Below are 17,734 nucleotides of genomic sequence, written 5' to 3' on the forward strand. Positions count from 1 at the left end.
TAGTAAAGAAAATTATTCCCATTTTACACTTGATTAAACCGAGGCTTAAAGAGATTAAGTCAACTTAAACAGGATCCCAGAGCCAGGAACTAATGGCATAAGCAAATTTGGAATCAGATTTTTCTAACCACACGGTCCATGTTCTTTTCCAGCATTTCGTCCTGTGTCCTGGCTTGCCCTCATTCAACATAAGTAGTTTCACTTTACTGAGCCCTGGAATCCTGAAAGACATCCTTAAATAAAGTGAGAGCTAAGTAGTCTGAGGGGTTTACATGCAAATACATCTCCTTTCTGGTATATTTCTCTCAGGTATTTCCAGATTCCTCCTTCCTCCATCCAGCCTTACTTTGATATATGTATAGCATTAAATATTTCCATTTATAACATCTACGGCAAGTCTGAAAGTAATTTTTTTTAAAAAAATAAAGCTTTATGCAGAGACAGGAAGCAGTTAGTGGTAGGGCTTTATTTTTGGAGGATTAGATTGGCGGGAGGCAGGGTGTGGGGAGAAATTGCTTTCTGCAGTGTCAGATGAATGAGTTATAGGAAATGATAGCTCAGCTGGCAGCTTGGTGCTTGCTAGTGAGTCAGCAGTGATTCCATCCTCAGCCTTAATGCTGGGATCACACTATTCCTGATGAGGATGCTTCCCTGCCTTGTTCTCTGGGAAATGAAGGCTCTGCCTACCTGATGTGGGCCAGTTATCGGTCATGGAGAACAACTACATTTTTGTTTTTATGCAGATATTTCTACATTTCTTTTGGATTGGTTGGTGCTCCTGATTCTTTTTCCTGATACCCAACAGAAAGATCCAGTGACTTTCCATCTAAAGTATGCTGTTTGGGATTGGTGTTATAGCAGAAGCTGATTCTTAGGGCAACATTTTGCCCTTTTATATTACTTCAACTTTCTAGGGTCTTTATAAATGGTAGAACACTATGGAAAAGCAAAACAGGAAGACATTGCTAGAAGTGGTAGACAGAAAGAGGCCCTCTTGTCATGACAATTGAAAACATATGCAGGTGGCATAATCAACATGGCTATTAGGTTAGGATGATAGAATTGGTGATTTTTCTTTATTTTGCAGGTTTGATAAACAGGCACAAGTTGCAAAATTCATTCTTTTTAATAAGTAGTCAATTAGTATTTTAAAACAACTATCCATTTGTGGCAGAAAAATGGGCCAAATAGCCGTAATATTTTAGGACATCTTTTCCCCAGGCCCTGTTCAGACTCTTAGAGTCACTCTGGCCATATCCAGGATTCTTCAGTAGGAGATGGGTAAGGGGGACTAACTTTGCTCACAATCTGCTATGTGACAGGTATTTGGTTCGTTTTCACCCTGAGGAGACAGTGCTATTCTATTGTATAGATAAAGGAACTAATGAGATTGAAGAACCTTTCCCAGGTCAATTAGCTAGTAAGTGGTAGAGTTCCATCCACACCCAATTCAGACTGACTCCGAAGCTCACACTCTTTCAACTTGAGTACAAAATGATGCTGCCACAGTTTCCACTCGACCGTGCTTTTTGTAAAGCATTTTCAATGTGTTACCTTACTGCTGGATTATTATTCCTAAGGAAAAATTTTATTACAATGCTCTCTCCTTGCAAAACAAGGGTGCAAAAACTCACATATACTTGGCTTCTTCTTTAGTTAGGGACATATTGAGAGCATTGCATAGCATGCATGTGTGCACATCTGGGTGTTTGATGTTAAGTCTATAAAGAGGCACAGTAAATACCTGGTTTAGTGGTTGTATTCCTCTGGAATTTGAAGTAATTCTGATGATCTCCCCTAAAGTTCTTAGGTATATGAGACTGAGGGTAAAGCTAAATGTTTTGCTGTTGAGTACAGAAGCTGAAAGTGACAGTTTTGGTTGGGTGGTATTGTTGCAAAGTGGAGCACTTACTGCTTCACAAAAATACCCATTCCGTTGGCTTAACAGGTCCCTAATTTATCTTTTTAATAAGTTAATAACATTTAAAGATCTTTTTAAATTTTTACTGTCATTATGGTACAATTAATGCTATATTTTGACAGCTTTATTGAGGTATTGATGTACAATAAACTGCACATATTTAATGTTCAATTTAATGAAATTTAACACCTGTGAAACACTTCAATAAAGATGATGAATATATTTATTCCCCCCCCCAATTTTTTTTTTGTAATGCTATATTTTTGAAAGGAAAAACCCAGTCATTTATTTTCTCCATATAAGCTTGTGAAAAGAACCTCAACAGGGACTCAGATCATGTGAGTCCAAACTCCAGTCTTGCCTTAACTAGCTCCATGAAATTCAGTGAGTCCCTTAATTTTTCCAGCCCTTGGTTTTCTCATCTGAAAAATGAGGGGGCTGGACTCAATGGTCCCTAAGGCCTCCTACAGCTCTAAAGTTCAATAAAGCTAAGAGGACAGGCATACGTAGGGTATTGGTTTGTGTCCAGATGGTTTTATGTAAAAATGGAGTCTTCCCTAGTGGCCGGTGTCAGCTGTGCTGCTTCATCCCTGCCCTGCTTTGCTTGATTGGTTATCATGAAATCATTTCATTTATTTCAGTGCCCTTTCACCCTGATTCAAGGTCATTCATGTCACTGTTTCCATGTTCCCTACTAAGCTTAGGGAATTACTCTACTTAAGAATTTAGAGCTAAGGCCTGGGTCACGCAGGGAATTTGGCAACACCATAAGCAAAGCGCTGAGGAGGGGACAACAGAATCATCAGCTCTCTGGCTATTTTTGAGGCAGCCTGGGCATTTTGTGGGGGGCAGAGACAAGCTGTATTGGATATATTTCAGGACTGGGGGAAGGGATGCAGATTGGAGTTTAATTAAAATTCTAATCCCAACTTTACTCATCTTCTTGCCAAGTCAGCAGCCAGAATTTCTGTTCATGGTTCTGGTGATTCTGCTGTGATGACATACAGTTACCTCAGAAATTCTTGCAAATTTGCCTAAAACTTCAAGATGCTCACCAGATGCTTGAATCAGACCTGGCACGCCGCCATCTTTTTGCCTGTGTTTTCAGAGATACCTGATCCACCACTGCCAGCATTCCTGGTGGGAGGGGGGCTTTGGAGGGAGCTGATGGTGAAAATTGAGCTGATGACAAATGAGAAAACAGTTTCATCACAGCATAGAGATCATTGTAAACTGCTTCTGTTTTCTAGGTAGCTCGGTGGGATTTCTGAGGAGGGGCTGCTCTGACTTCCTCGTGGCCCACCATGAGGGTCTCCCTGCTCTGCGCCCACATGCTGCTCCTGACGGTCTCCCGGTTGAGGGCAGTCAGCTTTCCTGAAGATGACGAGCCCCTTAACACTGTGGACTATCACTGTGAGTCATCTCAAGAACACTGGCCTTTGCTGAGAAGGAAGCTTCTTTGTTTTCATTTTCTAAGCACATTCATTCTCAGAAAGAGGGAGAGAAGGATTTTTATGTCTTAAAAATGTTTTGCATATTAATTTATCTGTAATCATTTCCTGGTGTTTGGGGGAAATGGGACAATTTTATGGGGTGCTTTTCTACAGCAACCCGTAGATAGGTTATATATTTTCAGTTAAAAGAAAAAGACCATTTGCTGACATTCACTGTCTTTTATTCATTTATATTCAAGACCTTAAGAGAGGAATTTAGTTAAAACCCTTCTACAACTAGTATATACAGCTAATCAATGCTGTCTATTGATTCTTCAGCTCCATAATCCTGACTGATGGTTTAGCCCATTTTTACTTGCAGATTCAAGGCAATATCCGGTTTTTAGAGGACGCCCTTCAGGCAATGAATCGCAGCACAGGCTGGACTTTCAGCTGATGTTGAAAATTCGAGACACACTTTATATTGCTGGCAGGTAATTTTCCTCTCGTTGGTTTATTAGATTAAAATTCTTTTCTCTTGTGGAGCTTGCATTAATGTGTGTAGTTCATGAAAAACTAATATGTGATTGTGATCAAAAATTGCAAGTAGCCAGAAATATCCACTGAGAAGAGTCAGTGTTGTATACCAGGAACAAAATACAGAGTTAAAGCTTTCAGCAGTGCTATTTTATCGCTGCCATCAAGAAATCATACACCATTCTTTTTCCCTAAAGCAGTGGGGGGAAAAACACTTTCTTTATTCTTTTTCAACTTAGAATTATTCAAGCAAATATTAGAAATATGTCTGTGCTAATACCATGGAGCAGTTTGACCCATGCCTGGAGAGAATAGCTTTTCTTTGCTCTCTGACTACAGTGATATATAAAAGTATCTCGCTAATGAAAAAGTACTCTTTGTTGACTTTGCTTGAGACAGAGAAAATCCAGATGATCTCCAAAACACAATAAAGTCAGATCTGTAAAAATAAAATAAGAAGCAGCTTAACATTTTTATGCATTCACATGGTGTGATTTATTGCCTTATTTCCAACAGGGATCAAGTTTATACAGTAAACTTAAATGAAATTCCCAAAACAGAGGTAATTCCAAGCAAGGTGAGCAACTGTAGTTGACAAATTTATTTGCATTCCCTCAGTACCTGAATGATGTTCCCTTCCCCTCCAAAAATATTCCCAGTAAAAAATTTAATTTTGCTTGATTAATACAGAAACTGACGTGGCGATCAAGACAACAGGATCGAGAAAACTGTGCTATGAAAGGCAAACATAAAGTGAGTTCAACAAACAAGCGCCTGCCAGACTTAGTCTTTTGTGGGCTTGATACCACAGTGTCAACAAGCAGAATGTCTGATTTTAATGTAATTATTATTTTCTTTAGGATGAATGCCACAACTTCATCAAAGTGTTTGTTCCAAGAAACGATGAGATGGTTTTTGTTTGTGGTACCAATGCATTCAATCCCATGTGCAGATACTATAGGGTAAGTAGATTTTAGATGATGTGCTTTTTTATGATCAACTGTTCTTCGCTCAGTGATATGTTGTTAAAGTTGAATCCTTTCTGTTTTCCAGTAATTTATTTTATCTCTAATACTATGAAAGAATAGAGTTTTTCAAATAGAATTTCAATACAAATAAAGCAATATTGCCTTCCAACAGGTACATTGAACAGTTATAACACCAGCTATTTATTTTTCTTTTGTAGTTGAATACTTTAGAGTATGATGGGGAAGAAATTAGTGGCCTGGCAAGATGCCCATTTGATGCCAGACAAACCAATGTTGCCCTCTTTGCTGGTAAGATCCTTCAGTGTAATGAATATAAATGATTAATGCCATTGAAGGTGCAAAAGGAATTTATAGGAAGAAGAAAGCTCCTAACTGGAATAGCTACTTTGATATAAGTGTTTCAAAGGCTAAAAAATCTATGAACAAATTTCCAAAAAAGAGGAAATTAAAAGCAAAACTATTTCAATGTATATTATAAGTATTCTGTCACTTGGCCCTGTTGTGAACTAGGCCAGTGACCCTGAATAAGTTGCTTAACATTTTGATGCTTAGATTTCTCATCTGTAAAATTAGGTAATGCCATGGGCCACCCTGTCACAGGTTTATTGTAAGTACCAGGTGTAGGTTTATTTGTATAAATAACAATAACGCAGGTGAAAGCACACCAAGGGTTTAACACACTACATTAAGTTAACACACTGCAGGATAATTCTGGTTGTGTTACCAAAATTATAACTTCGGTTTCAGACGGGAAGCTGTATTCTGCCACAGTGGCTGACTTCTTGGCCAGTGATGCTGTTATTTATCGAAGCATGGGTGATGGATCTGCACTCCGCACAATAAAATATGATTCCAAATGGATAAAAGGTACCTTTGAAGAAGAGTGACATGGCAGGGGTCACCGGGACAGTGGGACAGCCTGAGGGGAGACAGCAGCCACGGCCATGGGGAGGGTCAGCACATGACTTTATGCTGTTTATTTAGAGCAAGTAGGTTCTGAATGGGGCCATGGACGGGGAATGAAGAGACTAGTAGTCATACGAGGAGAGTAAGTTCATCCATTTGTATATCCTGAATGACTAAAAAAAAAAAAAAAAGGAGAAAGAGAGAGATCTGGTCTGTGTGTGTGCCAATTTGTCTAACTCTAAATGCATGGAATACTACTTGTCCACGCTTACCTACCTATCTTGGAAAGTTAACAGTGAGAATTGATTAGGCCGTATCTGCAGAGTCATTTTGTTCCTCAGAGTCTAGAAATCAAGATTTTTTAGTCTCAGTATAAGAGATTTTCTTCCCTAGTTAAAGAGGTTAATGAATAAATCTGTTTAAACAAAGACCTTTGCTGTAGTTCAGTTGCGTGTAGGCCTCTTTACAGCCCATTAGCTGACTTTAAAGACGACGGGTTCCCTGAAGCTTGAGCACACCCATACTGGGACTCCTCAACATTGTTGGCATGTTGGAGTCCTTGTCGGCTTGAGTGTAGCGACGCGACATCTGTCAGTCATGCCTGGCAGTCGGGGTCTTATGCTAATTGAAGTATTCTTTAGGAACCAGTTTGTTTTCAATTTTTCTTTCAGAGCCACACTTTCTTCATGCCATAGAGTATGGAAACTATGTCTATTTCTTCTTTCGAGAAATTGCTGTAGAACATAATAATTTGGGCAAGGCAAGTATGCGCTTGACTTGTACTGCATGGCATTGAGACCACTGTGGTAGAGTTGTGGATGCTCGCTTGGCACGTTTTCCAGCATTCAATTCAGTGCACACAGGGCCGAGTGCAGAGAGGTGGGTGGCTTATCCTGAGAATAATTGCCGGAAAACAACGGCCAGAGTGAGAACAGCAGCCTTGGGCCTTGAGAAGTTTTCTTTTTTTTTTTTTCCTGCCACCACAGAAAGTGCTCTACAGGTACCCTTGAGCTATGGATGCTTTTACTCTTTAGAAATCCACTCATAGTCTATTCTTTCTCAGTGTTAAAAGGCAGAATAGAAAGTAGGGGCCCCATTCAATTTCGAGTGTTTCAGTGAAAGCCCATGTGATTTTAAAATATTGCAACCCTTTCTACACACATTTCATTAACAATACAAGATGCAGAGCTGGAGACAAAGTGCAGGAATGATTTTCATTCAGCAAGGCAGATAGATGGCTCACTTCTTGGGAAGCATGTTTGGCAAAATGGGAAAATGGCCCTTTTTTCTCACAGGTAAATCTAGTTTACATTCTTACTGTCCAGACCCCTAGAGAGAAGGCTGCTACTAGATTCTTTTGAACCAGATATATCTTTAGCATTTTTTTTGTCCGTCCCTTAAATAGAAGCATTTTGTTTCCATTCCTCATCCTTGCTCATAGCCCTGTTGCTTTGCTTTTGTCCCCTGGGCAGGCGGTATATTCCCGTGTGGCCCGCATCTGTAAAAACGACATGGGTGGCTCCCAGCGGGTCCTGGAGAAACACTGGACTTCATTTCTGAAGGCTCGGCTTAACTGTTCTGTCCCTGGAGATTCATTTTTCTACTTTGATGTTCTGCAGTCTATCACAGACATAATACAAATCAATGGCATCCCCACTGTGGTCGGGGTGTTTACCACACAGCTCAACAGGTGAGAGCAGCTCCCTGGCACTTCAAAGGATGTTCTGTACCTGCGTGTCAGAACCAAGAATGGGCCACTGTCACCAGCTTCTTATGGATGGTTTTCTCTTCTTTCAGCATCCCTGGTTCTGCAGTCTGTGCATTTAGCATGGATGACATTGAAAAAGTATTCAAAGGACGGTTTAAGGAACAGAAAACTCCAGATTCTGTTTGGACAGCGGTCCCCGAAGACAAAGTACCAAAGCCAAGGTAAAGAAAACAGTCAAAAAATGTTTTGTCTTGAACGAAACCCTCTGGTTGTTGGAAGCATCCATCCCCAGAAAGCAGGTGGGCCAACCTCCCACACCAGGAATGGGTCCCTCTGCTGCGTGTCAGACAGAGTTAGTGAACATCACCTTGCGACCTGTAAGCCTGTTGCGTGAATGTAGACAACCCATTGAATTCAGGGAGATAGCATTGCTCCTCTGGTTTCACTCACTCCCCTTTCCCTCTTGACCTCTTCTTTCAGAACGTACACTTATTCCTGAGATGCAATGTGTGTTTGTTTGTGTTTGTGGGGGGGGGGGGTCGGGGGCGGTGAGAATAAAAGAACATTGTTTTCCTTTCAGGCCTGGCTGTTGTGCAAAACATGACCTTGCTGAAGCTTATAAAACCTCCATCGATTTCCCGGATGAAACGCTGTCATTCATCAAGTCCCACCCCCTGATGGACTCTGCCGTTCCACCCATCGCCGACGAGCCCTGGTTTACAAAGACTCGGGTCAGGTGAGACTGTGTGGGAAACAGTGGCCACTTCTGTCCAGCCTGTTCTCTTCTGATCAGTCTCCCCTCTGACTTCCGCCACCTCCTCTGGCAGGTACAGATTGACGGCCATCGCGGTGGACCGTTCTGCCGGGCCCTACCAGAACTACACAGTCATCTTTGTTGGCTCTGAGGCTGGCGTGGTACTTAAAGTTTTGGCAAAGACCAATCCTTTCTCTTTGAATGACAGCGTATTACTGGAAGAGATTGAAGCTTACAACCATGCAAAGTAGGTATATTTTACGAGAACGCTCTTCAGCACTGCTCAAAAATTTCCGGCGTATATTTCCTCTAGCCATTTCCTTTCAGCCCCTAAATTAGCAGTGGTTTGGCATATTAGTGTTTTTTTTTTTTTCTTACCAAAATAAATCCTGGATTTGTTTATTATTTTTTTTTCTTTCCATGAGCCCACTAGGGCAAGGAGGTGAACAGTTGATGAGTTTAAAAATAATTCAGCCCTTGTTTTTTACCTGTGGAAAATGAGAACATTTTACTAGCACCCCTTGTACCTTACAGATATATTTCAGGTTGCCACATGCAGCAGACGCTTGGTTGTAATTATGTATACACACACACACGCATACACACACATATACAGAATATAATTCTAGGTAAGCCTTTTCTTCCAGTTGTTGCTGTGTAAGAGATTATTTGGACCATTAAAACAAACAAGAAATAGGTGAAAATTGGAACTAAGGAGAGATCCAGAAACATCTAACACAGGAAGATTTAAATGCATTAAAACATTATCCATTTCACTCCCTGGATTCTAACATAGCCCTCACAAATGCAGTTCCCTGTGAGCATCATAACAGGAAAGCAATCTTACAAAACCCTTTGTCCAGCCTGAAATTTAACTAACCATGCAGAGAAGTAGAAGATGAATCACATAATTATTATTTCCCAAACTATGTACTTGCCTATTTGTTACCAAGACTATTCCTTCGCATTTCCCCAGCTCTCAGTAATTGCTAAACCAAATCATGCTTGACTGACTAAACATATGGCTCCAAAATGTATCCCACAAAATAGGTGCAATGCTGAGAATGAGGAAGACAAAAAGGTCATCTCATTACAGTTGGATAAAGATCACCACGCTTTATATGTGGCGTTCTCTAGCTGCGTAGTCCGCATTCCCCTCAGTCGCTGTGAGCGTTATGGATCATGTAAAAAGTAAGCTCGTGTTTCTTTACGTACCTGGGGTGTTGCAGCATCAAAACCTTTCATGATGAACAAATCCAAATCGCATTCTGCTTGGTTTCATACAGGTCCTGCATTGCATCTCGTGACCCGTATTGTGGCTGGTTAAGCCAGGGAGCCTGTGGTAGAGTGACCCCAGGGATGCCGTGAGTACACTTTTTCACGTGGGCCGGGATGAACTGTCTTCTCAAGGATCTCTAAAGCTAGAAATTTCAGAAAACTTCCAATTATACTGCTTTTCTTTTCTTGCTTTGTTTCTTTTTGGTTTTTTTTCTTTTGTTTTGTTTTGTGTTTTGGGTATGAGAAAAGAAAAAAGAAAACCTGGAGATGTGAAAAGGGAGATGGTAGATGTAATAACACTTAAGGGAAATGGATGGAGAGAAAAAAATAATTCTATTCTCTTAAACATTGTAGTTGAAAATGTTTTAAAAGACATAGGCATTTTATTAATAGCAAGTCATGTTGAAATGTTGCTTTTTTTTTTCTCTCTGCCCATTCTGACTAGTCAGTCTGTGTTCTTGGTTCTGCTCTGATTGTCACTTGTATTCCTATGAAGGCTGTTAACCGAAGACTTCTTTGCTTTCCATAACCACAGTGCTGGCGGATATGAACAAGACACAGAATACGGCAACACAGCCCACCTAGGGGACTGCCACGGTAAGACAGAATCTTCCATTCCCTCCTGGAGCTTCTTTTTGACCACATTTGCACGTGGACATTATTTTACAATCAGTCTTTTTAATGACTTGGGACACATACCACCTAGCATTTAACTTAAACTTCGCAAAAGCTGAGCTGTTTGGTCATGGGGATGTGTTAGAAAAGGGTCTTACTTTTTCTTTTCCTTCACCATTTATAATTCTGTAGGAAATCTAGAGAGTGGTAGTCTAACCAGTAGGTTAATCTTTTAATTTGTAGTCTTTTTGGTTGTTTTTTTTTTTTTACTTTTTTTAGTTAATTGGAATTCATAAATTTTTGCTTTCTTTTGGTTACTTTTCACTGATTACTTGTTCCTTTAATTCTTTTAGAAATTTTGCCTACTTCAACTACACCAGATTACAAAATATTTGGCGATCCAACATCTGGTTAGTTTTTTTTAATTTTTTTGAATTAACAAACCTTTTCTTTCCTTCAGTTCAGCATTTTCAGCCCCTTCTCCCCACCTTTTGCGCAGTTTGGCAGCCCTTCATTTTTCTGCTTTGACTCATAATCCCACTGACGGTACCAAAAGACTTTTCTTACTTAGCACCTCACCCCTGTGTAGCATGTTAACAGTTCATCATTGACCAAGGCACATCCTTTAAGAGAAACCAAATGGGTTAACATATTCTGCATTCCAGCTGCACGCACGCCCACCCAAGCTTTCTTCTTCCTCTCCCCTCCGCATCGTGAATGCTCCCTCTGGCCATCTGTATGTAACGGATGGCAGAATTTCATTATTTCCTCATCTCTCCTTACCTTTCCTAAGACCTAGTAAACAAATACACATTTCCTTAAAATGTGTATTTTAAGTTTTAGAGATCTTTTTTTTTTTGAATGATTTGTGGTAATCCTGGGAATCTTTGAATGTTGTGTTCTCAGTGGTGTGAAAGAGGCTTCAGGGGCATGAAGCCGGGTTTGCTGTATGAAGATGTGCAGTGGGCTCCCCAAGGCCTCTCTGTCTGTATCTGTCTTGGAGCCTTCATCTGTGACTGTTGCGCCAGTCTGAATTGGAGTCTCTGAGATTTAAGCCTAAAAGCATATGCTTACATTTTAAGAGAAAATCTACTTGTGGAAATTCATAATAGACGTGCTAAAAAGGGTCAAGTTACTCCTGGTCCTATCGCTGCTTCTAAAACTCGCCAGCAGTTTCATTCTTCAGGGAGAGAAAAAAATGGCAGATCTTGTATACCAGAACATCTTCATTCAGTTTGTAAATACCGTTGCTTTTGCATTAGTTACCACTAACTCTTTGGAAGAAACTCCCTAGGTATTTTGGAAGGTGCAGGCAAAGTTTGTTCCTGCTTTCGTGTTTCACCGTGAATGGTAGGGCCTCCGTGCAGTGAATAATCTGCAAGTGGACGGGAGGTCCACAGTAAAGCTGAATAACTTCTTGGCAGGGCTAGTTTATCAGGTCCAAACTCCAGTGTTTATACAGACTTAACCAGGTATTTTGTGATGAAGTTACATTGTAGCTTCTCCAGTGAAGGCTATACAGCCACCCCTGAAAGTGCTTTTTAAAGTATACACAAAAATAAACGAAATGATGTTGTCTCAGAAGAGAATGAGAAAACAGCAATTATTCTGCACTGGGATTTGTATTAACATTTTCAGGAGTATCATTAATAACCACAGGGGCTTCAATAGGCACATTTTGAGTGTTTTAATTTTGAAATCTGCTTAATACGTCTGTACTGTTAATTTTTAGTTTTTATTCTTCCCTTGCAAGACAGGAACTTGATGTAGTCTGCTCAGGTGTGTTTTTACGAAATCCTAGAACAAGCTTTCTCATAAAATTTACTTAAACTTTAGTTAAAAATGCAACAGACCAATCAGAAAAAAAATCTCACACTACTCATGTTAATAAAAATCTGTTTGCCACCACAGACATGGAGGTATCTTCATCTTCTGTTACCACAATGGCAAGTATCCCAGAAATTACACCTAAAGTGATTGATACCTGGAGACCTAAACTGACGAGCTCCCGGAAATTTGTAGTTCAAGATGACCCAAACACTTCTGATTTTACTGATCCTTTATCAGGTATCCCAAAGGGTAAGGCCTCACCAGGGAACCCATCTCTAACTGTGTGGAAACCTGATCCCTAACATGGCTGGGGCGTGCGTGGTTTCTCCGGAGGTGAACCTCCATGGAGCTGCTACGGTTGCGCCTCCACCTCCCCTGGCCACCGTCTCTTCGCTCCTCTGTGGTTTTATCTGAGTGCATTCCTTAAAAGATGAAAGAGGTGGAAAGCTGTTAAAGAAAGGGTTAGTGAAGCAGCCACTCAGACAATCTAATCTGTGTTGATTTCTGTCTGAAGAAGCGGAGAGCCGGATAGGTATCAGGGAATTTCGAGGGTCACCTCAGCAACTTTAAAAAACAAAACTCATTAATTGCAAATATCTTCGTATCATATATTTTATCTCGGAGCTTTTCCCAGCTTCTTGTTTAGCTTCAATTCAAAATGTGTGTGAAAGGATATGTGAGACGTAAGTTGCTTGAATGCCGCAAGCAATAAACGTAACAGAGTGCTGGTCTGTAACTGTCTTTCCAGCCCATAAGAGAAGCAGTTGTAAAGTAGCTGCCAGTTGAATTAGCTTATTAGAAAAATAAGAAAAAAAAATCTATTATTTAGTGCTTATTAAACTATGGTATCAGGTTTCCAATCAGTTTTTATGGCAGTACATTGTCATTTATGATTTACATTTGTTTATTTTGGTTTTATGTATTTTCTTTGTAAACAATTTTATAATCATTCTTCTTTCTGCTTTGCTTATTTTAATCATGCCATTTTTTTTCTACTTTTCTTTCTTGGTCTTTCACAATGCCACTGAATTCCATGACCCTGAACATTGTTTAAAAACAACTAATGTTCAAAGGCCTTAGTACTAACCTAAAGCAACAGAATTTTCAAAATCACTCTAACTTACCTTCCTCTGGGATAGCTGTGTGGATAGCATGTAACAGACTTGGATACCTCTTAAACTAACCTTTCTTTGATTGACTGTTAGATGTCTGTGGTTGCATTGAAAATTCCAATAATTATAAACTAATTAACTCTTCTTTCTCTAGGTTTCATATAAATATTTTCAAATATCTCCAAATACTTTAATGATGTTACTAATGAATACATAGTATGTTTCCTTAGACTGTCTAGATTTCTTATATGGCAGGAATTTCAAGAGTGCTTCACCTCAAGATGAACTTAAAAAAAAAAAAGCAAACATGAAAGTCTGTGTTTGTAGCTTACAATGACCAAGCAGATACTTTTAGTTTACGAACAAATTATATGTGTTTATTTAAGTTAGTATAATTGTATTAGAATAATTATTTTAGCATAGTATATATTTATATTAATTCATACCTTTCCCTAATCCCAGCACGTTCCCTTTAAACCTGACCGATGCATTAAGAGAATATCATGAGACAAAACATTTAATGAGCTTGAAATTGGCTGTTCAGGAAATCTACACTTTCTAACTATTTTTTAGGTAGAAACTTAAAATTTCTAATGTTGTATAACAACTGTTTAAGAGGGGTTAGGGGAAAGAACAGAAAAATACAGATGAGTGGGAGATTAGACTTATGCTGGCATTTGTGGTAATCAGATATGTCTCTGGGGATTAGAAACAAAATATACATGGAATCTTGGAGTCTACCTGACCCTCCAGGCTAAGCATATGGACCATGTGAAGGTAGCATTGGCTTATTGAAAGCCGTCTACTGTTTAATATTATTTTTAAAAAGCATCTCATTCGCACTTTTCCCATGTGTTTGTTGCAGGTGTACGATGGGAAGTCCAGTCTGGAGAGTCCAACCAGATGGTCCACATGAATGTCCTCATCACCTGTGTCTTTGCCGCTTTTGTTTTGGGGGCGTTCATTGCGGGTGTGGCAGTATACTGCTATCGGGACATGTTTGTTCGGAAAAATAGGAAGATCCATAAAGATGCGGAATCTGCCCAGTCGTGCACAGACTCCAGTGGAAGTTTCGCCAAACTGAACGGTCTCTTTGACAGCCCGGTGAAGGAATACCAACAGAATATCGATTCTCCTAAACTGTATAGTAACCTGCTGACCAGTCGGAAAGAGCTGCCACCCAATGGAGACACTAAATCCATGGTAATGGACCATCGAGGCCAGCCCCCAGAGCTGGCTGCCCTCCCCACCCCTGAGTCTACACCTGTGCTTCACCAGAAGCCCCTGCAGGCCATGAAGAGCCACTCCGACAAGGCCCACAGCCACGGCGCTGCAAGGAAAGAAACCCCTCAGTTTTTTCCCTCTAGTCCTCCACCTCATTCCCCGCTAAGTCATGGGCATATCCCTAGTGCCATCGTTCTTCCAAATGCCACCCATGACTATAACACGTCTTTTTCAAACTCCAATGCTCACAAAGCTGAGAAGAAGCTTCAAAACATTGATCACCCTTTTACGAAGTCATCTAGTAAGAGAGATCACCGGCGTTCCGTGGATTCCAGAAATACCCTCAATGATCTGCTGAAGCATCTAAATGACCCAAATAGTAACCCCAAAGCCATCATGGGAGACATCCAAATGGCCCACCAGACCCTAATGCTGGATCCTGTGGGACCTATGTCTGAGGTCCCCCCTAAGGTCCCTAACCGGGAGGCATCTCTGTACTCCCCTCCTTCAACTCTCCCCAGAAACAGCCCAACCAAGCGAGTGGATGTCCCCACCACTCCTGGAGTCCCAATGACTTCTCTGGAAAGACAAAGGGGTTATCACAAAAATTCCTCCCAGAGGCACTCTATATCAGCTATGCCTAAAAACTTAAACTCACCAAATGGTGTTTTGTTATCCAGACAGCCTAGTATGAACCGTGGAGGATATATGCCCACCCCCACAGGGGCGAAGGTGGACTATATTCAGGGAACACCAGTGAGTGTTCATCTGCAACCTTCCCTCTCCAGACAGAGCAGCTACACTAGTAATGGCACCCTCCCTAGGACGGGACTAAAGAGGACGCCGTCCTTAAAACCTGATGTGCCACCAAAGCCTTCCTTTGTTCCGCAAACCCCGTCTGTCAGACCACTGAACAAATACACGTACTAGGCCTCAAGTGTGCTATTCTTGTGTGGCTTTATCCCGTCCATGTTGTTGAGAGGATGATGTTGTAAGGGTACCTTAAGACAAGAGACTCGCTTGCATTTTGGGAGAACGAGGTGGCCAAAGAAACTCTTTCTAACTTTGGCAACATCAGAACTTGCCACATGTAGCTACTGCAGCGAGGCTTCTGTGTACTTGCCTGAAAACAAAGGAAGGTGCTGGTCATTCCATTTATTTTGTTTGAAGCTAAAGAGATGTGTAGCTCCCAGGGGCTACCTTACCAGTATAAAGAGCTGATACAGTACTCAGAAGAATCTGTGAACAAATACTTGAAAATGGGTTCAATTAAGACTGCCATTATGTGTGGTCTTCCCATTAAATGTGAACATTTTAATATGTATGCATTCACCTTGCCTCTTGCACAAATGTCAAAAAAATGGTAATGTCTCAAAGAAATGAACTTGTAGATTACCGAGCAGTTTGCTAAAAATTCAATCTTTGACCCAAACTGTAGCATTTTTTTTCATGTGTGGCATTTTTTTCATGCCACCAACAAACTGTGTTGCGAGCGCGTGTGCGTGTGTGTGTGTGTACGTGTGTGTGTGTTCTGTATCCACTAAGATTTGTTTAGGTGCCCACTGCATCTTTTTGTGCTATGGAGTTGTTTACATTGAGCATGACTGAACAAGAGACAATAACTTTTTCCCACAGAAGTCCATTGGGTTCAGCTTTGAAAAAGGAATAAAATCAAGGCTCCTTTGACCATCAGAATGATGAACTTGACTTAGTGGTACCCAATGCCAGAATGTAAGAGTTGCAAGTAATTTTGTGCTGCTATTCATTAAAACTTCTATTCCAGTCTTGCCAGCTTAAACAGATCGAGATATTAAGAGGTATCTTTGATTTATCTACCAGTATTCAGTAGTAAAATTTACCTGTCCACTGTGAATCAAAGCCTGAGTCACTCTATTTAACCTTGGACACACTAATAAGGTTTTATTTTGATCGTGTTTTGTTTATCCCCCCCATGTAGTAAAATTTCTCCTTTACTCTTCCTACCCCCCCAAGGTAAAAAAACAAAACAAACAACAACAACAAAAAAAAACAACAGAAGATGAAAGATATGTGAAAGCAATTGTAATTGGCTTAACAGAAACAGTCTGTGAAAACCTAACAGTGGTGCAATCATGTTGTCTGTGTTGTGTTATGTGAGAGTTTTCTCCTAAGTCATGCAGGTAATGACAATATACTGTAAATACCACATGTGAGTTTACCTGAATCTGTGCATTTTGTGCCTTATTCATGAGAATGATAGAAGTACTAAAATATGTCAAGTGTTTTCAATATAGCACATTATTTACCGAGTGCCAGTTGTAAATGTTTTTCAACCAGCACCTGAAAAGACTTTAAAAAAAAATCATAAAAACAACCTAGAACAATTAATTTTTTAAACAATCCACCCTAATAGCAGCATTACATCCTTTGCCATGATAAACATTCCACTCCTGCTTTCCTGAAGATGAAACAGCGCTAATGCGAACTCGAATGAGGTTTCCCGGATAATGTGACACCCGCGGAAATCGTATAGAGTCATTTATACATAGTTTGGCAGAAACCACTTACAGTTGATGATGTGCAACCCTGATGACTATTTCAGTTAATAAGCTGCACACCACACAGTTGTTTATTGAACCTAATCTAGAAAATACCGAGACAGGAATGCTCCTGACTTAGTCAGGCAAGTAAGTTCAGCTGATTTCTTGTGATAACATTGATGGTATCTATTACTTGGGGGAGGACAGGTTGCAGAAGACCAGATCATTTTTATACAGAATGTGGAACACTGATACAGTTATTCTTTTCCTTTGAGAACATTGTTTTGCAAAGAACATGATTTCCTGTGATCTCTGGAAGCTCAAAAGCTAAAACTTCTGTTCTCGAAACACTTCAGCTCTTCAACTAAAATATTACAGATTAATAATAAATTAAACCAACCAATGATAAACACTACTCAGTCCACCGACAACAAACATGTGTTTGAATTCACCTTACCAATATTAATCCCAGCGTGTGTAAACGGAACAGTAACTCTGTGTGACCCCGATAACATTTTGTAACATTGTGCTGCCTTGTAGTTTGTAATGTGAGTTCTATCAGTATTTATGTTGAAATTTCTAACATTAAATCTAGTCTCTATCCTGTTAATTTAATTTTTAAATGCTTTATCCATTTGTGCAAAGGTAAACACAGATTGTATCTTTTTTAATGGTACGGCATAAAAAGTAACCCTAAAGTGAAGTGACTCTATACTGTTTTATAGAGTACTTTAACATGTATAGATATCTTGTAAACTTGTATTGTGGATGTGTAAATAATATGTACTTTGGGTTTTTAACACCGCATGTAAAGTCAAAATAAAATATACAAATCATATCCTGTCTCTTGTTATTGAAGAGGTTTATAACATATCATATTTTAAAAATATTTTTAAGTCAATCAACAC

At 39.9% G+C, this 17,734-nt stretch overlaps 1 protein-coding gene across 5 annotated transcripts in view; it reads left to right on the top strand.

The window, feature by feature from the left end:
* SEMA6D (sema domain, transmembrane domain (TM), and cytoplasmic domain, (semaphorin) 6D) overlaps positions 1 to 17,663 on the top strand; it is a 53,318-nt gene extending 35,655 nt beyond the window's left edge. Inside the window, exons 2-19 of one of the 5 annotated variants that reach the window (XM_012649161.1) lie at positions 3,172 to 3,334; positions 3,737 to 3,848; positions 4,408 to 4,468; positions 4,582 to 4,644; positions 4,752 to 4,853; positions 5,078 to 5,168; positions 5,628 to 5,747; positions 6,458 to 6,546; positions 7,259 to 7,476; positions 7,584 to 7,715; positions 8,075 to 8,230; positions 8,322 to 8,495; positions 9,299 to 9,439; positions 9,535 to 9,612; positions 10,062 to 10,123; positions 10,495 to 10,551; positions 12,053 to 12,220; positions 13,949 to 17,663. In XM_012649161.1, the coding sequence (XP_012504615.1) occupies positions 3,226 to 3,334; positions 3,737 to 3,848; positions 4,408 to 4,468; positions 4,582 to 4,644; positions 4,752 to 4,853; positions 5,078 to 5,168; positions 5,628 to 5,747; positions 6,458 to 6,546; positions 7,259 to 7,476; positions 7,584 to 7,715; positions 8,075 to 8,230; positions 8,322 to 8,495; positions 9,299 to 9,439; positions 9,535 to 9,612; positions 10,062 to 10,123; positions 10,495 to 10,551; positions 12,053 to 12,220; positions 13,949 to 15,237 (3,222 nt within the window). In that variant the 5' untranslated portion in view covers positions 3,172 to 3,225 and the 3' untranslated portion in view covers positions 15,238 to 17,663. Of the gene's footprint in view, positions 1 to 3,171; positions 3,335 to 3,736; positions 3,849 to 4,407; positions 4,469 to 4,581; positions 4,645 to 4,751; positions 4,854 to 5,077; positions 5,169 to 5,627; positions 5,748 to 6,457; positions 6,547 to 7,258; positions 7,477 to 7,583; positions 7,716 to 8,074; positions 8,231 to 8,321; positions 8,496 to 9,298; positions 9,440 to 9,534; positions 9,613 to 10,022; positions 10,124 to 10,494; positions 10,552 to 12,052; positions 12,221 to 13,948 lie in introns of all 5 variants that reach the window. The other 4 variants (XM_012649162.1, XM_012649165.1, XM_012649163.1 and 1 more) reach the window with 4 other exon arrangements.
* Positions 17,664 to 17,734: the final 71 nt, after the last annotated feature.

The sequence above is a fragment of the Propithecus coquereli genome, unplaced genomic scaffold (assembly GCF_000956105.1).
Source record: "Propithecus coquereli isolate 6110/MARCELLA unplaced genomic scaffold, Pcoq_1.0 Scaffold3, whole genome shotgun sequence".
In the NCBI taxonomy this organism is placed as follows: domain Eukaryota; kingdom Metazoa; phylum Chordata; class Mammalia; order Primates; family Indriidae; genus Propithecus; species Propithecus coquereli.